Source organism: Glycine soja, chromosome 18, assembly GCF_004193775.1.
Source record: "Glycine soja cultivar W05 chromosome 18, ASM419377v2, whole genome shotgun sequence".
In the NCBI taxonomy this organism is placed as follows: Eukaryota; Viridiplantae; Streptophyta; class Magnoliopsida; order Fabales; family Fabaceae; genus Glycine; species Glycine soja.
The window spans coordinates 12,083,008-12,101,922 of NC_041019.1; the positions used below are offsets into that span (position 1 = coordinate 12,083,008).

Genomic DNA, 18,915 nt, shown 5'->3' on the forward strand with positions numbered 1-18,915 from the left:
CATTATTTTGTAACTTTATCTTGTCTCCAATTTTTTTCTTCAAAGCACTGAAACTAATTCCACATTTAATCTGAATCGCTTTTTTACTGCCTTCAAATATTACACCATCATTATCTTCATATACCCTTCCATTGAAATACAACACTGTTATAACCGAATTCATCGTGTACCTACAAAAAAAATATTTTAATTAATTAATCATAATAAATTCAAAATAGTCAAATATAATCACAAAAAGTCTTTTTAACACAATTTTACATTAAATCATTATTCTATAAAAAATTATTAACTTTAAATATTTTTCATGGTAAAAACTTAAAAAAATAAACGATTCCTATGTACTAATTTTAAAGCCCAAATAAACCATAAATAAAGTTAGTATTATTTACAAATAATTCAATCTCATAATAATAACTTCAACTTACGTACTACAAATAAATATAATGGAAAAAAATTATTTTAAATACCGTTCAAGTTAAATGCTCATAAAATAAATTTACTATAACTTTATATTAAAATAAATTTCCACACTAAAAATACTTATTTCGAATAATTATGATGTTACAATTTTTTTTACTTTCAGACACTTTTCACAATACACGCTCGATCAATTTTTAACACTAACAAAGTATTAATACCAACCTAATCTAATTAAAAATATACTCAAATTTTCATATTTATCAAAGAAGCATATACACGCTCGGGACTCAAATATTTTCTTTAGATAAATATAATCAAAAAAAATTTCTATTTTACACACACAAAGAAGCATATCAAATATAAGACTAATTTAATTAAAAAATTATTAAAAGCTAACAAATATTTAAAATGCTCTAAAAAATTACTTAACAAATATTTTATAATACAAATTATTTAACTCAAAATTACTAACCTGATTCAGAAATTTATGCCTCAACAAATAAATTTCAAACCTTATACGCATAACTTTAAATTTCAAGAAAAGCTAACAATTTTTGAAAACTGAAATGTAACTTTCAAAGCACAGCACCAACACTAACAATTTGCAGTTTTGAATAAACAGCGAACTCGCTTTGGGAAAAAACACCACCAGTGAGTTTTCAACACACAACTAAAATGCAGTTTTGAACACACAGCATGACTGAGGTTTTTTTTCGAGTATATAGGCACTGAATCGCCATTTGGAATGACTATTTTCTTGGCCTTAAATCGCCAATGGCAGTTGCAACTTGCCATGAATTCGCCAATGGCAATTGCAACTTGCCTTTTGGCCTGAAAAAGCTTACAGCACCTCTGCCATCTGCCACCTGCAAAAAGTCTGGAAAAGCTGGCCTACGAATGGAACTCGCCAGTTTGACTGGCGGTTCCCACCTTCAACGTATATCGCCAGTCTTACTGGCGATTTGCTCCTGTGCATGTGCATATCGCCCTTGTCAATGGTGATTCCAGTCAGCAGCAGCAAACCCGCTAGTCCCACTGGCGGTTTGCTTGCACCATGCATGGGGTTACGTCCAAAAGTGCCCCCTTGGGTAAATAGTTTTAAAACTACCCCATCTAGAGAAATAATTTTTAAAACTACCCCAAATAGGGAAATTTGCCACGTAATTCTAGCAGTTATATTAGATGGCTAAAAAATTGAACATTAGTTAATCTTTACATATATAGCTTCCTTTATATAAAAGGGAAGTGGAAATTGGGAATTCAGTAGAAACAAACAAGTGCAGAGGAAACAGCAGATCCAACAAGATATTGGATTGATTTTATTCGAGTTGCTTTGCTGATATCAGTGGATTATGACAAAAACAAAATTGAAACTAAAAGGAAAAGTAAAAAAGAAAAAGAAGAAAGAAGGATTATCAACTTTTTAGAATATATTTAGTTAGATAAAAAGTAAGAAAAATTAAAATGTAACTGTGATAAATAATTTTTATATCATTTTAGTATAATGTAGGTAGGCAAGAAAATGAGTAAATGGGTCATTTTAACAATTTTTCTCTCTTATTTTCTTACCTAAGGAAAGAAATTTTTCCCGAATCCCGTATGTTTTCTTTTTCCGTTCCATTTTTCCTTTTCAGTCAAACAGGGCCTTTTTTTTTTTTCAATAATTTTCATTTCAACCAAACAAAGCCTAATTTCATTCAATCTGATACTCCTTTGCAAAGAGTCATAGAGATATAATGTGCATCGTTTATACACATTACCCAGAATAATTCATTAATAGAAACTTAAATAGGGTAAAAACAATATAAACACTATAAACATATATGAACGGAAAACAAAAGTAATGTACGGTGTAAATATCTACAGAAGCCCTTCATATAATTGCTACTTTTCTACAAAGTGTTCTATCATGTATGTCATATTTATGATGGATTGTACCTATGTGCTTTTCTAGTACAATAAAGACCAAAATCCAAGCAAAATCTAACTCTCATTCTTGTTAGAGATAATTCTTGTCCAACATTGCTAATGGCCATAAAATGAGGCAAAATTGTAAAAATCTAGCTGATGTGGCAGCTGCAGCAGCAGAGGCAGAGGGGTTCTTGGGCACAGGTACTGAACCAAAAACATTTGCACCACTTGTGTTTGTTGTGTTCAAGACTGATGAACTAATACTGCAATTTTCAGCACCACATATTATGAGATTTGTCACGCACATATTGTGACAAGAAAAAAGAGAAAGATATGGTTAAAGATGGTCACCTAGTGGATGCATATTGACATGCCCCGGTACCTGCAATGCAACACATTGATAAACTAATAAAAGTTTCTAATCAACCGAGCTTTTTTCACACGTAAGAATACAGCTCAATAATAATTCAAGCATTCTGTTCAATTAAATGACATTAGACCTCTTTATAATCAACCAGGTTTTTTTATATTACTTTAATACTACTTATAATGATCATAAATTAATGTATTAGACGACATTTAAAGTCAAGGGTCTTTATTAAAAATATCCGCATTAGTTATTTTACACAATGTTTTGAAAAACAAATTGTGATAAATAGGATTGCCTTTGATATCGACAAGATATAGGAGGCTTTTGAGATACGTTCTCTAATAAAGTAGAAAAAGAAAAAAGCTTGACTTCTGGCATCACCCAGTGGCACTTTTTTAGTTCCTATGTATCCCCCCAAGGCATTTTCAAAGTCTATTCAGAGACGCAGTAAAATATTTCCTTAAAAAAGATGCAGTAAAAGCTTATTTTATTTTTCTCCTGTCTGTGTAGAATGGAACCCAAGAATCCATCACAGGGATAGTTCTGATCTCCAATCAAAGGCACTGAGTTTTTACTTTGGTTTCCAGCTGAGTAGTACCCCTACTACTAGTGCTAGTTTTCTTGGTTTGTTGCACATTTTGATTTGTGTCTCTTATTCTTAAATTAAAAATAGTCACCTAGCCTAAACATTTAACGTGCTTTTTAAGGGCCTACCTAGTTATTATTAAAATGTCACTTTAATTTCACTTTATTTCTTATTTATTAAGATCCATCTCTTCAGGAAATGGTAAAATTATCATTTTGTTGTGCCCCATTTTCTATGCTTTGAAAATAAGAAACAAATATATGTACAGTAAAATTCTTACACCATTAGTACAAACTAATCAAAATCATGACAGGTATAATTTTAAAAAAATAATTATAAAAATTAATAAACTTATCCTACACCATAAAGTTATGATTATGTATGTGTTTGTTTAGAGAATTGAACTCACAATTTTACATTTTACTTCAATTCAAAATTTTAATCCATTTCACTTTATTTTCATTTCTTTCCAATCTACCAAATGCACCAAAACACTTTACACAGGTATTGCATAAACTATTTACTCATGAGAAAAACAGTATTTTCATAATTATTTGACAAATAGAAAATAAAAACAAAAAATATTTCATCAAATCAAACCAAACAAGTCTTAATCTAATAGTCTTCTAAGGAGTAAGGTCATAACAGTAGAAGCCTTACTTGGGTTAGTGCTAGTGATGACAGCAGCTCCACCAAAATTGCAGCTATTAAGAACGGGATTCTTCTGATAATACTTATTGAAGGCATAAGAAGCATGGTCTCTGACAGAGTTTGGGAAGTAGCAGCTTCCACCAGGTTGAATTGCAGAACAATCAGTGCCACCATATCCACAAGCATAGTCCAATGCCACTTGTAAGGCTCTCTGTGATGCAGTTGGGCTTGCAGTGCACCAGCTTGCACCTGAAGAGGACACTGGAGAGTTATTTGGCATGGTAGGAGTTGTGATTGGGAGTGTGGAGGCTGGTGAGACTGTATCTGGGTTGGAATTTGGATTCAGGATTGGATTTGTTGAAGTGATGGGAACTAAATTGGGAATTGTGGTGATTGGTGTGGTGATATCCCTTTGAGTGGTAGACTTTGAGGCTGTAAATTTTAGTTGTTTTTCTTCATTATGCCTTAGTACATTCATATGTACTGGTGCTTCCTTCTGTGTCCTACTTGAACCTGTATTTGAAATAACAATTTAGAAGTAAGGTTATCTATTATTATTGTTATATTACGTTATGTCTATAAGTATGTGCATCTCCAATAGTGTACCCTCTCTTTGGTTCTTAACTCATTTTGATGAGTTTTATTGTCAGATGATATTTAAGAATTTCAGTAACTTTTTATTCTAACGGTGAAATAATTTAAAAATTTAAAATATGTCACAAGCATCATCCCACATTTTTATACTTTATCCTAGAAAAATGGTATTTTAATATTAAGATCCGGTTCTTCTATATAAGAACCGTTCTTATACCCAACTCAACCTACTCTGATGATAGCAGAGTTGCTCTTAAAAGAGAGATGGATTTTAAATCAAATTTTAGAAATATTTTAGAGGGGTAAAAGTGTAAGATGGATTAAAATTGTTCCTATAGCATTCAACTTGGCATGAAATCAAAATTGTCATTCTATTCAAAATTTTGCATAATTGCATTAAAAACTCATTATTATGCCCTTCACCCTTATTATTTTAAAAGCCCACATGTTAAGACAGTGAATCTTGAAAAGCCACTAGAGACAAGTAGGGTATCTTTTGCATTGAGACATGGGTCAAAAGAAGTTGGGCCCTTGCATCTTTTCAGGAAACGGTGGAACTGGAGAAAGATTGAATACAACATGTGAAACTGTAGTTCTTATATAGCTTAAATTACGGTATGGAATACAACTCTATATGATATGATTGAAAGAATTGGTTGAAGTTCAGCTAAACAAGCCATATGAAATAACCAACCGAACTACAATAAGGACACGGCATTTTAAACTATCATTGCTACTACTACTTTAATAAAAATTAATGGATAGAATGAAGTGCTCAATTGGAACACTATAGTGCAACATAATGAACATGGGGGAGGGACAAATAAATTTGGAAAAGATCATTGCACTCAACTGGTCCAACATGTATATCTATTCAAGTTGAACAACAACAAAAGGGAGAGAAAAAAAAAGAGAAGAGAACAAAGCAATTGAGATGCCAAACTCAGGTGCAGGAAATGCATTCTGCTGTTACAGAATTCAAAAACATATCCTGGTGGTCCAAAGAATCTATGACTAAAAGAGAAAAGCAGAGAATAATATGACAAAAACAGAGAGAGAATACAAAAGGAAGCAATTCTACAAACAGAAGCAAAATGAGAAACATAGAGTGAGCATTGAGAAACAGTATCTGAAACCAGTATATATCCATAGCAGAATAGAATTCAATAAGCCAAATGAACAAAGGGAAAGAAGAAGAACACAGACCAAAGCAAGAAAAAAGTAAATTACCTGAACAAAGGCAATGACCAAGTACAAGAAGTAGCACATAGTAATTTAGACTTCTTTCCATCTTCAGTCTTATTTTTCTTATGCTTTTGGAGCTTCCTCTTTCTCACTTCTTCAATGTGGTTCCCAAATAGCACTTGTTCTTCCCTTGAAACAACTAGAGAGAAATGAAGATATCATAAACTAGAGGTGGTGAGTGGTCTTTGGGGGGAAAAAGGTGTTTTGTAGGCTGGTCATGTGAATAAAAATATATGCATATTTATATACTATGTGAAGTGTGAGAGACAAAGAAAGAGAGGGTTAGAGAAAGGAGACAATGGTGTGTAGGAGGGTGCAAGCAAGAGAGGGAGGGGAAAAGGTGGGGCAGAGGGTTGAAAACAAAGTAATAAAGGAGACAATGGTGTGTAGGAGGGTGCAAGCAAGAGAGGAATGGAATTGTTTGGAATTTAGGCTCAGTGTGTGGGATGGTTAGTGATCATTGTAATGATGGTGCTGATGTGTGAGTTGCCTTTCTCTATTCTATGCTTCTCTTTTTACTGTTTTATAGGACTTATTGTTATTGTTAGTGTTATTATTATTATTCTTTTCCTTTGCTTTCTTCTTTTCTTTTTCTTTCCCTTTATTGTTGGCAGAATATAAAACTTACTCCAATATGTTAGTTAATAACTTGGCACTCTGCTTGATTATTAACCAATGCAATAATATGATGTATAAATCAAATATATCACTGTGTATGTCTTTAATTATGCAAGGATTTAAACTGCAAGTGGCGTTTTTGCAATTAAACATCTATTAGTACAATACGTGTGTTCATTCTATCATTGTTTTGTCCCTTCAAAGTTACATTTATAAATAAGCTCTCTGTTTGATCTTTATAGTTGAGATGGTTCTAATTTTAATTAAAGTCATTGCTTTCATTTTATTATTTGGTTTTGGCACCTTTTTTAAAAGATTTAAATACTTTTTAGTCCTTATAATTTATTTAATATTTTTTTTCATTCTTGCAAAAAAATTATTTTCAATTCTTACATATTATTTTTTTTCTTAAAGTATTTTAGATAATCCTTTAAACAGTAAAAAAATATTATCCAAGATATGAATGAAAAATAAAAAAATAATTTTCTATAACTAAAAAAATAATAATATTACAAGGATAAATAACAAAAAAACATTAAATTATAAGGGGGAAAAGTACTTAAATCTTTTCAAAATTTTGACTTTAAGTGATTCCATATTTGTAGTAACTATAAGCATGCAGACATGCAGTGCAGCCTTACTCGTGTAATATGTCACAATTTATCCCTCAGATGAGTCTAATCTCTTTGAACTTTTGCTTTTGGTGAATCAAAACTCTTTGAACTGACCCAAGTGTAATAGTCACTAGTTCCCTTGCTTAACTTAGTTATGAACAGCATAGAATCAATCTACACCACGCAAACTTACATAAAGGGATCATGTCACACCTAGAAAAATGTGCCAAAATTAATGTAATAAGATTATTAAACTCGAAAATTTATACAAACTCATGAGAATTTTATAAACTCGACTTATGCACTCGACTCGTAGACTAGTAAAAGTTCACTTTATATAAAAATAATAACAAAATATCTATAAATAACATATCAATTAAACATTTCAACAATATGACAAAGTAAAATAATAAATCATAAATTTCACAATACTTAATTAATCAAGTCTAATAATGTATCACTCCTAGATAATAACTTGCAGATGTTATAGTAGTGGTAAAGGATTTCCATCGAGAGTTTGATATTATTAGAGAACAAGGATTTAATGTTATTTGAGGTAAGAATTTTTTTATTCAAGAACAACACATGTAGGTATGTTGAATATTAAATACACAGAAAACAATTCAAAATAATTTTTGTTTTGATCTAATTTTCTTAACTTGCTAATTTGTTGAGCAGTGATAAACTCGAAAGTCTATCGAATTTACTTAGAGTTTATCGAGTCTATCCAAAGTTTACTAAAAAAAGAGCTTACACACGAATCAATTTATGGAGATAAGTGAATTCATAAACGAATAATAGTTAACGAATTATCTCGAGAATTTCATAACTATAAATATAAATATTACTTCACTTAATTACATTAACCATAATTTTGAATTGTAATATGATACTGTGTATATAATCAAATCAATATTGAATTCAATCAATAAGTTTTTTATTTGAATAATACCAAACTTAATTTCTTAAAATAAAATGCGTGAGTCTTAAACTTTAGAGAGGTAAAATACATAATTAAAAAACGAAATTTCACTAAAGTTTCTGATTCAGATTTTCCACCATAAATTAATCAATTTTATATAGTAATTTAATAACTACAATAATTAAGAATGTGTAATCATTATGGTCCTCTAATAATTGTACTTTTCCCCCAACTTTACTAACATTAATATATTTTATATGGAGCAAAGTTCAAGAAGTGCCTTTATTGAGAACTAGGAGGAGCCCATGATTATATTATCCCCTTAGGCGTGTCTTTCAAATTCAATTGGACTAAAGTGCAGATTAGGAAAAGATCTTTGGATGGTCACCTTTGGGGTAAACTTTCACTAACTAAAATCAATTCAATTTCTATCCATACACAGATGGTGAGATGATGGTCCAATCAGGAGAAGCTAAAAAGTTTTCAAAGTAAAATTAATGGCAATAAAAAGCTAAACACATGGAAGTTCTATTGCCTTCTTGGCTTGGCTATTATATGTGTAGGACTATCATTAGTCTCTTTCTCTTTCACTTCTCTGCTGCCCAGCTACCGAGCTACGATTATTGAAGTTAATACTATGGTCTCTCTAGTTTAGATTGTGTATGATTTTAGTTTTTTGTTTTGTTTCTTTTAATTAATTATAAGTTCCTCTATGTTTAAAATTAAGAGAATTTAGTCTTTTTTGTCGATTTTCTTTTATGTAAAATTCTCAAATTATTACTTTTTATAAAATATTTGGAAGTTTGTGAAAGATTTGAGATATGGAATAATTTTCAAATTTTAGAAATAAGAAATTTTATAAAAACTTGATAAAATTGAAAGATTTTATAAAATGTACGATTAGGATTTAGGATTTGAAAGGGAGAAATTTTGAGATTTTTTTTTTACTTTGAAAGATATTTCATAGTTTGGTTGGTAAATTTTGAGTTAAAGACATTTAATTCAATTTGCAAAATACTTGAGGAAAATAGTGAGAATTTAAATTTTATGTAAAAGAAAATTAATTAGAGACCAAATTTGCTTAATTTTCAAAATAGTGGGATTTGATTAGCCTGAAAAAATAAAACTTGGGATTAAGACAAGTATGTATCCAATACTCTTATAACTAAAGTTAATAGAGCGAAATTTTTTACATTTTATAATTTTTAAAAGTCCTGCTAAGCAATGCTCTTATATTACTCGTAAAGGAATTAGGAATAATATGCTTTTATTTATTGATATTCACATTAGAAATACATTAAAAAAAACATACTATAAGTACATTAATGATACCTTTGAATGAATTTTTTTTTTATTTTGAGTTTCTTAAAGAATATCCTTATAACATTAATTAGCATTTATTCTTTTTAATTTAAATAGTTTTTTCTTTACTTTTACCTTTATTTGAGATTTTCTTTAAAAATATATAAGTCAAAATTAATATGTTTATTCACACTTTAATTTTTCCTCATTTAAATTTGCTTCCTTCATATAATGAATGAAATACCAAAAAATAATTAAATATAAATACATTTATTTAATAGAATTTTATTAAGTACCACATACTAACGATTGATTAGAGACAAAATTGATCTTTTTTAATCAGTAAAAAAATTGATGAGTTAGTGAAAGATGACTCAAAGGTAAACCATCCAAAGATCTTCACTAATTAATCTGCACTTTAAACCAATTGAATTTGAAAGACACCCTTCTTTTGATAAAGCAACAATTACCAATAGTCTAGCTAAAATTAGACTTCCCGGACTGATTAAAGTACTTTCGGGACTCTGGTTTGAGGATATACTAGATTGACGTCAATGTCTATCCTATTCAAATTCCCCTTTTCTTGTTCTCTCTTTGGATCCATTTGAACAAATTCAGTTTATTGCCTTTGGCAAAGTGTACAGTTGTCAGCACCAAATACCTCCTTTCGGCTACATAGAAGGTTAAGTAGGTGCATTACGACAAGAAATTAAATAGAATCCCAAAATAATGATTAGCTTTTAGAATGGGGTTAAGCAATAACATCCCCACCATAAAATTATTGGTTTAATTTTGCGTTACCCCAATGCCTAACTTAACCTCATGTTAATTGCCTCCCTCAACAGATATCTCATGTCATAATTGCTCCGATTCACGCCTTCTCATCATCAAAGGGGGGTCCCCATTCCCATGAAACCTACATAAAACTACACATTAGCCTTATGCTTGCAACTTGAGAATAACAATTTTGTTGGGTTGAAAAAGTATATTCCTCTTGCCCTTACCCAGTGAGATGTTACAGCAAAATAAGATACCTTAAGAAAACGAAGCCCCCAGTTGTTCAACAAAATCAACTCAGTCGGGACTACAAAGACAGGTTCTCAAAAAGTATGTACAATTGAATTAACGCTCAAGCATCTGAATGAAAATAACACCATAATTCACCTAAACCTACTAAAATAATTCACCTAAACCTACTAAAATAATCCCTTATACAAAAAAGGGAACAAAAAACAAGCAGGGTGTATAGTACTAGTTGTTGTGCTGCCAAAATTGATGCATCTGCTTGGATGACAAATCTTGAAAATCACCTGGTTGCTGAAGTTCTTCCAAAACCCGAGTCTGAGAATGATAAAGGTCAGAATATCCAGGAGTAACATACTGTGACTGGGTTCTCTCTGGGATAATCAAAGATCTTGGCTCGGCTCCAAAATCCCAATGAGAAAAGCTACCATGCTGGTCAGAAGAACGACAATAAAAACAATTAACCCAAGTTATGAAATATTAGAAGACTTTACTAGTGTAGAATATGTCAAGGGTAATGGTCACACTTTGGAAATAACTCATCCATCAGATGTTAAGAAAAGTTGGATACCATCCTTTTTCTATTTTCGTAGAATAGGTTCAGAGAGGAAGCATATGCAGATCAACAGCAGCTAACTTTACATGTCATTTTCTCATAATACACAAACGTACTATAGTCAATAGCATTATAGCATTATCATCTATTGTTAAAGTATACTGCACTTATCACCAAATTAACAGCTTTATATAGAAAAGATAGTTCTTTCTTGGAAAAAAAAATACAACTTCACTGTTGAATAGAGCTTACGTTACATCCATCATTATACTGAGAAGGTAAAATCTCATTGAAGTTACTTGAAGGCATCATATGACCAGGAGATGGATTAGACAGAAAGCTTCCAGAACTATAAATGGAAGAGCCAAGATTTCCAAAGCCAAATGCATCTCTAGCTGTGGCAGGAGGGAATCCATTTATAAGGAATTCATTTCTATTTTGCAGAAGATTGTACTTCATGTCTGCCGGAGATTGATTGTATACAGTATAGCCTGAAAATGGTAACTGAGAATTGATGGTTGTATTGTATGGCCTATTCTGGGGCAGGGAAAGATACCCTTTTGTGTCAGGCAATTGATGAAAGTGTGTTGAGGAATGCACTGTAGGATCCCGGGGAAGTGCAGATTTCATAGGTAGAGGAAAGGCACCTGGCTCCATGACCTGCATGGTTCAACAACTGTCAAGAATATCAATGACTAACTATTAGGTCCAATTATCAATATAACATAGTTGAGGGCATTGATTTGGTTCCCTTAAACCTCAAGTAAACGACACTAATGCACTTCCCTTCAATGTTAACTTTTAGCATTTCATATCTATCTACATTAAGACAATACGAGTTATACATGGTTATAAGATTGAAACAATGATCATAGGGTGTTTATTGAACCAGTTATTTAACCATCATAATGAACTTGTTACCAGGTTTAAGCTTAAATAACTAAACAACTTCACATTAATATAGCTCAATTTCTGCTTGCATTAAAAGCCTGTGCTCCACTAGAGAAGCTGCTTCCCACTAACTCGTGATCAGGCTAAGCCAGTGCAGATACCACTTTGCTGGTAGAGGACCACAAGAAAGAACTACTCAACTTAATGTATAGGTGTATCCAGGAAACCCAACATGCATTTCACCTCATCCATTTATTATTGATAAAGGGTATGTGAGGATCAAGACAATAATACAGTAATCGGATTGATAAGAAATATTGAAATGAAAACTTTGCAGATCATTAGCTCCTAAGTAGCCAAGTACCCAACAGAAACCAAGACTTGCACCATTTCTTTCCAGTTATTTTTCTACCAACAATTTTCTAGTAATATAAACATCATTAGTTGACTATTCCTACCAAAGAATTAATGAGCAACAGGGTACAGAATACAGAAGACTAGATACCTTGGACATAGAGATGGCAGAATTGCTTATGGATGAAACTGCATTACCGTGTCTTTCAGGTTGTGATTGTGACATGAGTAATGCCAACACATCACCAGGTATTAAATTTGAGTCAGCATACTGCGTCAAGGTAAATAAAAGCAAATCTCAGAATTGTATACTATATAGCACTTGAAAGTTTAAAAGAAAGCATGAAGAGGTAATTAGCTATTAAAGAACTGAATTATAGGTCATGGGCATAGATCTATTTCAAGTAGGAAGCCCATCAATATCAATAAGAAAACCAAGCTAAAGAACTTAAGTTTGCAAGGCTATAGTGTCACCAATTCTCTTGGAAAATTAAAATGGTTTCCACTCTGCAACCCCTTTGATTTTTCTGGATAACCAATGAAATATCCACTGGTTGTTCTTGCATCCGATTTTCTTTCTTGCAAATTATAAATCCTTATTTTTGTTTGGCAACCCCAAACATGTAGGTGTCTTATACTAGGTGCCCTATTTGTCCACAGTTCAAAGGTGTCTTTGGAACTGCCTTACTAGGAACCCTATTCAACAAATACATGACAGTTTTCAAGGCATACATCCACAAAGATATGGGTAAAGTCAAATTGATTAACATACTCCTAATCATATCCATTAAAGTTCAATTACGTCTTTCTGATACACCATTTTGTTGTGGTGTACTGGGCATTGTGTATTGCGCACAAATGCCACGTTTCTGAAGAAGCTTAGCAAATGGACCTGGGTGTTGCCCAGTTTCATATCTTCCGTAATACTCACCACCTCTATCATATCTAATAATTTTCACATTTCTGTCTAATTATCTTTTTACTTCATTCTAGTAAATTTCTAAGGCATTCATTGCCCGAGAAATCTTAAGCAGTAAGTAGACATAACCATAACGTGAATAATCATCAATAATGGTGATAAATTATCCTTCCTTTCCGAAAGAACTAACATCAAAAGGTCCACAAATATCAATATGCACAATTTCAAGAAGCTAAGTACTTCTTGTAGCTCATTTCTTTGTATGTTTTGCTTGTTTTCCCTTAATACAACCCTCACAAATATTTAGATCCGTAAAATCTAGATAAGGAAGAATTTCATTCTTTATTAATCTTTTCATCCTTTCTCTAAAAATGTGACCTAAACGTTTATGCCACAAGAAAACAGATCGTTCATTCACTAAACTACGTTTAGTGCCAACATTATGATGCAGAGTTAAAACAATTTCAGCATACAAACTGTCTATTTTTAATTTATATAAACCATCACAAGAATACCCGTACCAATGAGATGATTATGCTTAAATAAATTGAAACATCCATTACCAAAATTAAAAGAGTATCCAGTAACATCAAGTTTAGATAATGAAACTAAATTCCTAGATAAACTAGGAACATAAGGAGTTTCCAATAAATCTAAATGACATCTAGTATCGAGTTTTAAACAATAAGTCTCAACTGTTTCCACTGGAGTTTTCACTCCACTCCCCATGAAAATGAACTTGTCATTTGGGCATATGGTTTGGATTGTAAGGAATCTCTGCATAATGTTAAAAACATGAGTCATACATCCAGAATTAATCCATCATGTATCATGGGAAACTTCAGTTAAGTTTGATTCAAAACATACATGAGCATTAAGCTCACTTTTCTTTTCGAACCAAGACTTGCACTTTAGGTAATCCTTCTGGAAATGTCCTGATTTCCTACAAAATTGACAATTATTTCCCTTTTATGCCTTCCTCTGGATTTGCAAAGAGTGTTGATTTTTAATTACCCTCTGCCTTTATCATGCTTCTTAAAAGCAGTAGAAGGTCATTAACCAGCAAGAAAACCCCTGTTTTGTAGAGATTCAATTTATTTCTGGCAACTAACACATATTCTGGTATGTGGTTCCTGGTCCTTCCATGTTGTTAGTTTGCAAATTAAGCTTATCTTTTTTATATATATTTCTTGTTGTTGCTGCTGTTTCTAAATGCAATATGATGTCAGGACTCAGGACCTTTAGATGATTGATGGCTGTTGTGACCTAGGTTCTTAGGCCAATTGTCGGTGACTAGCTATAATGGTTTTTGTAGAAGCAAAGAGGCTAATTTTATATTGCAAATGTGTTACCTAGGCTACATTTTTTTGCGTAATTTTAAGAAGGTTTCTTGGCTTAGCAGTTGATTTTAGTTAAGATTAGGCAATTGCTTGTATTTGGTGTAATTTTGTAAGGCACATTATATTTTTAAGGGGGTTTCCTAACAGATATGCATAGAGATTCCTGTTACATTCTCTCTGTTATTTTATTTTCCTTTTTATTCGTTATGGAGAGCCCCTAATAGGTTTTGTTATGTTTAGAATTTCCCCTATAACAAATATGCACCTTAATTTTGTGTACATCAACTTAGCTTGTGCTCTCCCTTAAGGTTCTGCCCTTTTAGTTTAGCTTTGCTGCCATTTCCCATGTCATAGTTCCACAATAGTTCTATCTGACTAGGACAAGACGAGATATAAAATTAAAATGATATTTAATTTCAGCAAGACTTAACTAGAGCTAGATGTTGTATTGTATCCTACAAGATGATAAAACTGGATCAAGACAAGAGGAAAATAGAGAAAATAGTAAATAGTTGAAGAAAAGTGATAGAAATGTGTGGTACAACACTGGTAATAGATCCAGGAATGAATTGCAATTTAAAAAAATTTATGAGAGTAGTAAAATTCCAATAAATTAACAATTTTTAATAAAATTCATTGTCTTTTTTTTTAAAGAAAAGAAACAAGACAATGACAAAATTCATCAAGTATCATGCCTCTTTATTCTTTTCAGAAGAAATAATTCTTATTTTATGTTCTATGATGCATGTTTTTCTTTTGTATTTTGCTGGCTTAAAAGGAAGTACAAAAATGGTGTTCTTTTGTTCATTTATTCACTCATATTATTTGCCTTTGCACAACTTTTTTAAGTAGATTGAAGAATAAAATATGTTATGCAAGTAGTCACAAACAATAGAAATAATTATGTATTGACCAATAAATTTCAATCTTTGTTAAATTTGTACTAATCATCATGATACCAACAACAACCAATTTCTTATTTCCTTAATACATTAGTGTATTTTTTTCTTTCCAGGAAAGTAATGGAAGATATTAGTTTTTCACCAAAAGGAATTTACCCTATTTCTTCATCAATTAATGAGTTTCCTTCTCCTTCACCTTCACCAATTGATCAAACTTGTTCACCTATTTATGTTGATCTTGCACCTTCTCCTTCACCTATTAATGTTGATCATACTCCTTCACCTCATGAAGATGAAGTTAATAATGTGGAGGCGCAAGGAGGAATATGTAGGCTGAAAAGTAAGATTTGGCAACATTTCAAAAAAATTAAAGTCAATGGTTTGGACAAGGATGAATGCAAGTATTGTAAGAAACTTCTTGGTGGAAAATAAAAAAATAGAACCAAGCATTTGTGGCAGCATAATGAGATTTGTGTTCAGTACAAGATTTTTATGAGAGGGATGAAGGGCCAAACATTTCTTACACCTAAGGTCGTGCAAGGAAAACAAGAGTTAGGTGCAGGAACTTATGATGCATAACGTGCAAGGGAAGAGCTAGCAAAAGCAATTGTTATGCATGAGTATCCACTAGCAATTGTGGATCACCTTGGCTTTAGGAGATACTCTGCTGCACTCCAACCTGTGTTTCAGGTTCGCTAGCAAAATCCTTTTTTTCAAGTATGCAAATAATACATATAGATACATTTATTGATTTATAACTATTAATAAATGTAATTATTTCCTTTGATGAATGCATTTTTTATTTTTAAATTATCCTTTAATATATATAACTGGTATATTATAAAATAAAATATAGTGATATTTTTCAGGTTCCTACTAGAAACACAATTAAGAAGGAGATAATGAAAATCTATGAGAATGAACGAGCAACAACTTTGAAGTTGTTGGATAGTCTTGATGGAAGAGTGGCCATTACATCAGACATGTGGACTTCAACAAGTCAGAAGAGGGGGTATATGGCTATTACAGCTCATTACGTTGATGGTTGTTGGAACTTACAAAGTCAGATTTTGAGGTAATAAAACGATTTGAACTTTTTATATTATTAGGCCTTTTATTTTATAAAATGATTGAATATGATTATATTATATCTCTTTTTTTGGTTGTTTTTATATTATATCTCTATTTTTATGTTAGGTTCATTTATGTTCCTGCTCCTCATACAAGTGATAGACTTTGGAATGTATTGACTGACTGTTTGATGAATTGGAATATTGACACAAAACTGTCCACTATCACCCTAGATAATTGTACCACAAATGATACTATGATTGATAAAATTAAGGATAAATTGCACTTAGGTAGTTTGCTTAGGGATGGGCCTTTACTTCACATGCGTTGTTGTGCTCACATCCTTAATTTGATAGTAAAAGATGGATTGGAAGTGGTGAAAGAAGGTGTAGAAAATATTTGGGATAGTGTGGCATATTGGACAGCAACACCCAAGAGGAAGGAAAAATTTGAGGAAACGGCTAAACAATTAAGAATCTCTTACACTAAGAATTTGGCATTAGACTGCCCAACTAGATGGAACCCAACTTACAAAATGCTTGAAATTGCCATAGGATATGAGGATGTATTTTTTCGATTAAAGCAACGAGAGTCTCAATATACTTGTTTGCCAAGTACTTTACAGTGGCAATTTGCAAAGGATATTTGTGGGAGATTGAAGTTGTTCAATACTATCACTGAATTATTTTCTTCTACTAAACATTCAACTGCTAATTTGTATTTTCCAAATATATGTGAGATTAAGTTGGCAATCAAACAATGGATTACCTCTCCTAACCCAATGGTTCAACAAATGGCAAAAAATATGATGATCAAATTTGATAAATATTGGGGTGTGATTCATAATGTGATGGGAGTTGCCACTGTTTTAGATCCTAGGTACAAGATGGAGTTGCTTGAGTATTATTATGAAAAATTGTATGAGCATGACTCTTTTACTCAAGTGAGGGGCATTCAACAATTGTGTTATGACTTAGTTTCTGATTACCAAATGAAAATGAACAAAGACTCTTTTGGTAGTAATGTTGGTGATGTTATTGGTAGTGAAGTTGTTGGTGATGCATTATTTGAGTATGATAGATTTATTATAGGAAAAAAGGGCTAGAAGTTCTTATGTTAAATTAGAGTTAGACCACTATTTAGAAGAAGATGTTTTACCAAGAGCTGTTGACTTTGATATTTTGATGTGGTGGAAGTTTAATGGTGTCAAGTATCCAACACTTCAAGCAATTGCTAAGGATATATTATCTATTCCGGTATCTACCGTAGCTTTAGAATCCACATTTAGCACTGGTGGTCAAGTATTAAGCCCACATTGTAGTAGACTTCAATGGACTACTTTGGAGGCTTTAATGTGCGCTAGAAGTTGGTTGTGGAGTGCTGAAAATACGGGTAAAGTTTTATTCATATATGTTGTTAAATTGATATTTGTGTTTATTCAAGAACTAATACTTGTAAATGTATTTTTATAGGTTCTACGAGCTATAAAGTTGTTGCTGAATGTGCTACTGTAATGAATGAAATGGTTTCAGATGATGAAGGTAAATAATGTTCTAAACTTCATTTTTTGTTATTATATAATATAAGCTTTTGTTCTAATTTTTATTTCTTTTATGCAGATGAAATGATGGGTGCTACTGGTGTCACTAATTTGGAGGAATGATTAACATTTATTTGTTGCACAATTTAAGATGTTTCTTTTTTATTATGTAATTTGAAAGAATGAAACATGTTTAAGTTGCTAAACATAATCATATGCTAAACATAGTGAAACATGTTGAAGGACAACCAACATAGTATATTAGTATCTCTTTTTTTGCTAAATAGAATCATATGCTACTTATTGTTGGAACAACATATATTTAGATGGTAATGTATTTTTTGGGGGGATATAAATATGCATGTCCTTAATTTCTCATGCAATACCCAAATTTTATGATATTAATGGAATGGATTGATTTGTTTTAGTAATTTTTTAAATTATGATAATGATCCCATATTTTGAATTTGGCTTTGTTATTGTTTTTTTGGTACGAAACTGCTTTTTAGCCTCATTTTTTTCATTTTTTTCAATAAGTTACAATATTGTTTCTCTTTTTTTAAAAAATTTTAATCAATTCTAGCGGGGTGGGGCGGGGAAATCCGACCCCCAACGAGGACAGGGGTGGGTATGTATTTTTTAATCTCGGCGGGGATCGGGGGCAGGGTCGGGGATTGGTCACAAAAGTCAGGGGTGGGGGTGGGAAATGCAATATTCGTTCCCGTTTCAGCCCATTGCCATGCCTATTGAGAGGGCTCTTGCCATGGAACCAGGTTAGCACCCCAAGATCTACCGAATGAAGCTTTGGTCCACCAATGAGGTTCGCGCCAAGTCCAAGTTCTGGTATTGTTTTGTTCCTTTTTAACAGTTTTATTTCTGAGATGTTTGATGTAATGTTTTGCACCGTGTATTGTTTTCTTAGTTTCCAAGCAATCGGATTTAATTGCCTCTATTTTTGAATTCTACAGTTTAGGGGTTGTTTGTATAATTTTGAATTTGTTTTGCTTTCAATTAGGTATTTTCTGAGGAAATTGAAAAAGGAGAAGAAGAGCAACGACCAAGTGCTTGCTATCAACCAAGTACAAT

The 18,915-nt window shown here is 31.9% G+C and overlaps 3 protein-coding genes across 3 annotated transcripts; 1 reads left to right on the forward strand and 2 right to left on the reverse strand.

The window, feature by feature from the left end:
• Positions 1-2,214: 2,214 nt before the first annotated feature.
• On the reverse strand, positions 2,215-6,241 carry LOC114395547 (glucan endo-1,3-beta-glucosidase 12-like). Its single transcript, XM_028357357.1, has 4 exons — positions 5,763-6,241; positions 3,948-4,451; positions 2,683-2,713; positions 2,215-2,594 (listed from the first exon to the last, which is right to left on the reverse strand). The coding sequence occupies exons 1-4, from the start codon at positions 5,821-5,823 to the stop codon at positions 2,420-2,422; spliced, it is 771 nt and encodes a 256-aa protein (XP_028213158.1). The 5' UTR covers positions 5,824-6,241; the 3' UTR covers positions 2,215-2,419.
• Positions 6,242-9,885: 3,644 nt separating this feature from the next.
• LOC114394852 lies at positions 9,886-12,551 on the reverse strand. The gene is made up of 3 exons (XM_028356520.1): positions 12,209-12,551; positions 11,065-11,472; positions 9,886-10,688 (listed from the first exon to the last, which is right to left on the reverse strand). Exons 1-3 carry the CDS (start codon positions 12,281-12,283, stop codon positions 10,485-10,487), a joined length of 687 nt encoding a protein of 228 aa, XP_028212321.1. The 5' UTR covers positions 12,284-12,551; the 3' UTR covers positions 9,886-10,484.
• A 3,279-nt stretch (positions 12,552-15,830) lies between these two features.
• LOC114396933 (zinc finger BED domain-containing protein RICESLEEPER 2-like) lies at positions 15,831-17,952 on the forward strand. The gene is made up of 6 exons (XM_028359095.1): positions 15,831-15,908; positions 16,088-16,293; positions 16,416-17,340; positions 17,486-17,681; positions 17,762-17,830; positions 17,909-17,952. Exons 1-6 carry the CDS (start codon positions 15,831-15,833, stop codon positions 17,950-17,952), a joined length of 1,518 nt encoding a protein of 505 aa, XP_028214896.1.
• Positions 17,953-18,915: the final 963 nt, after the last annotated feature.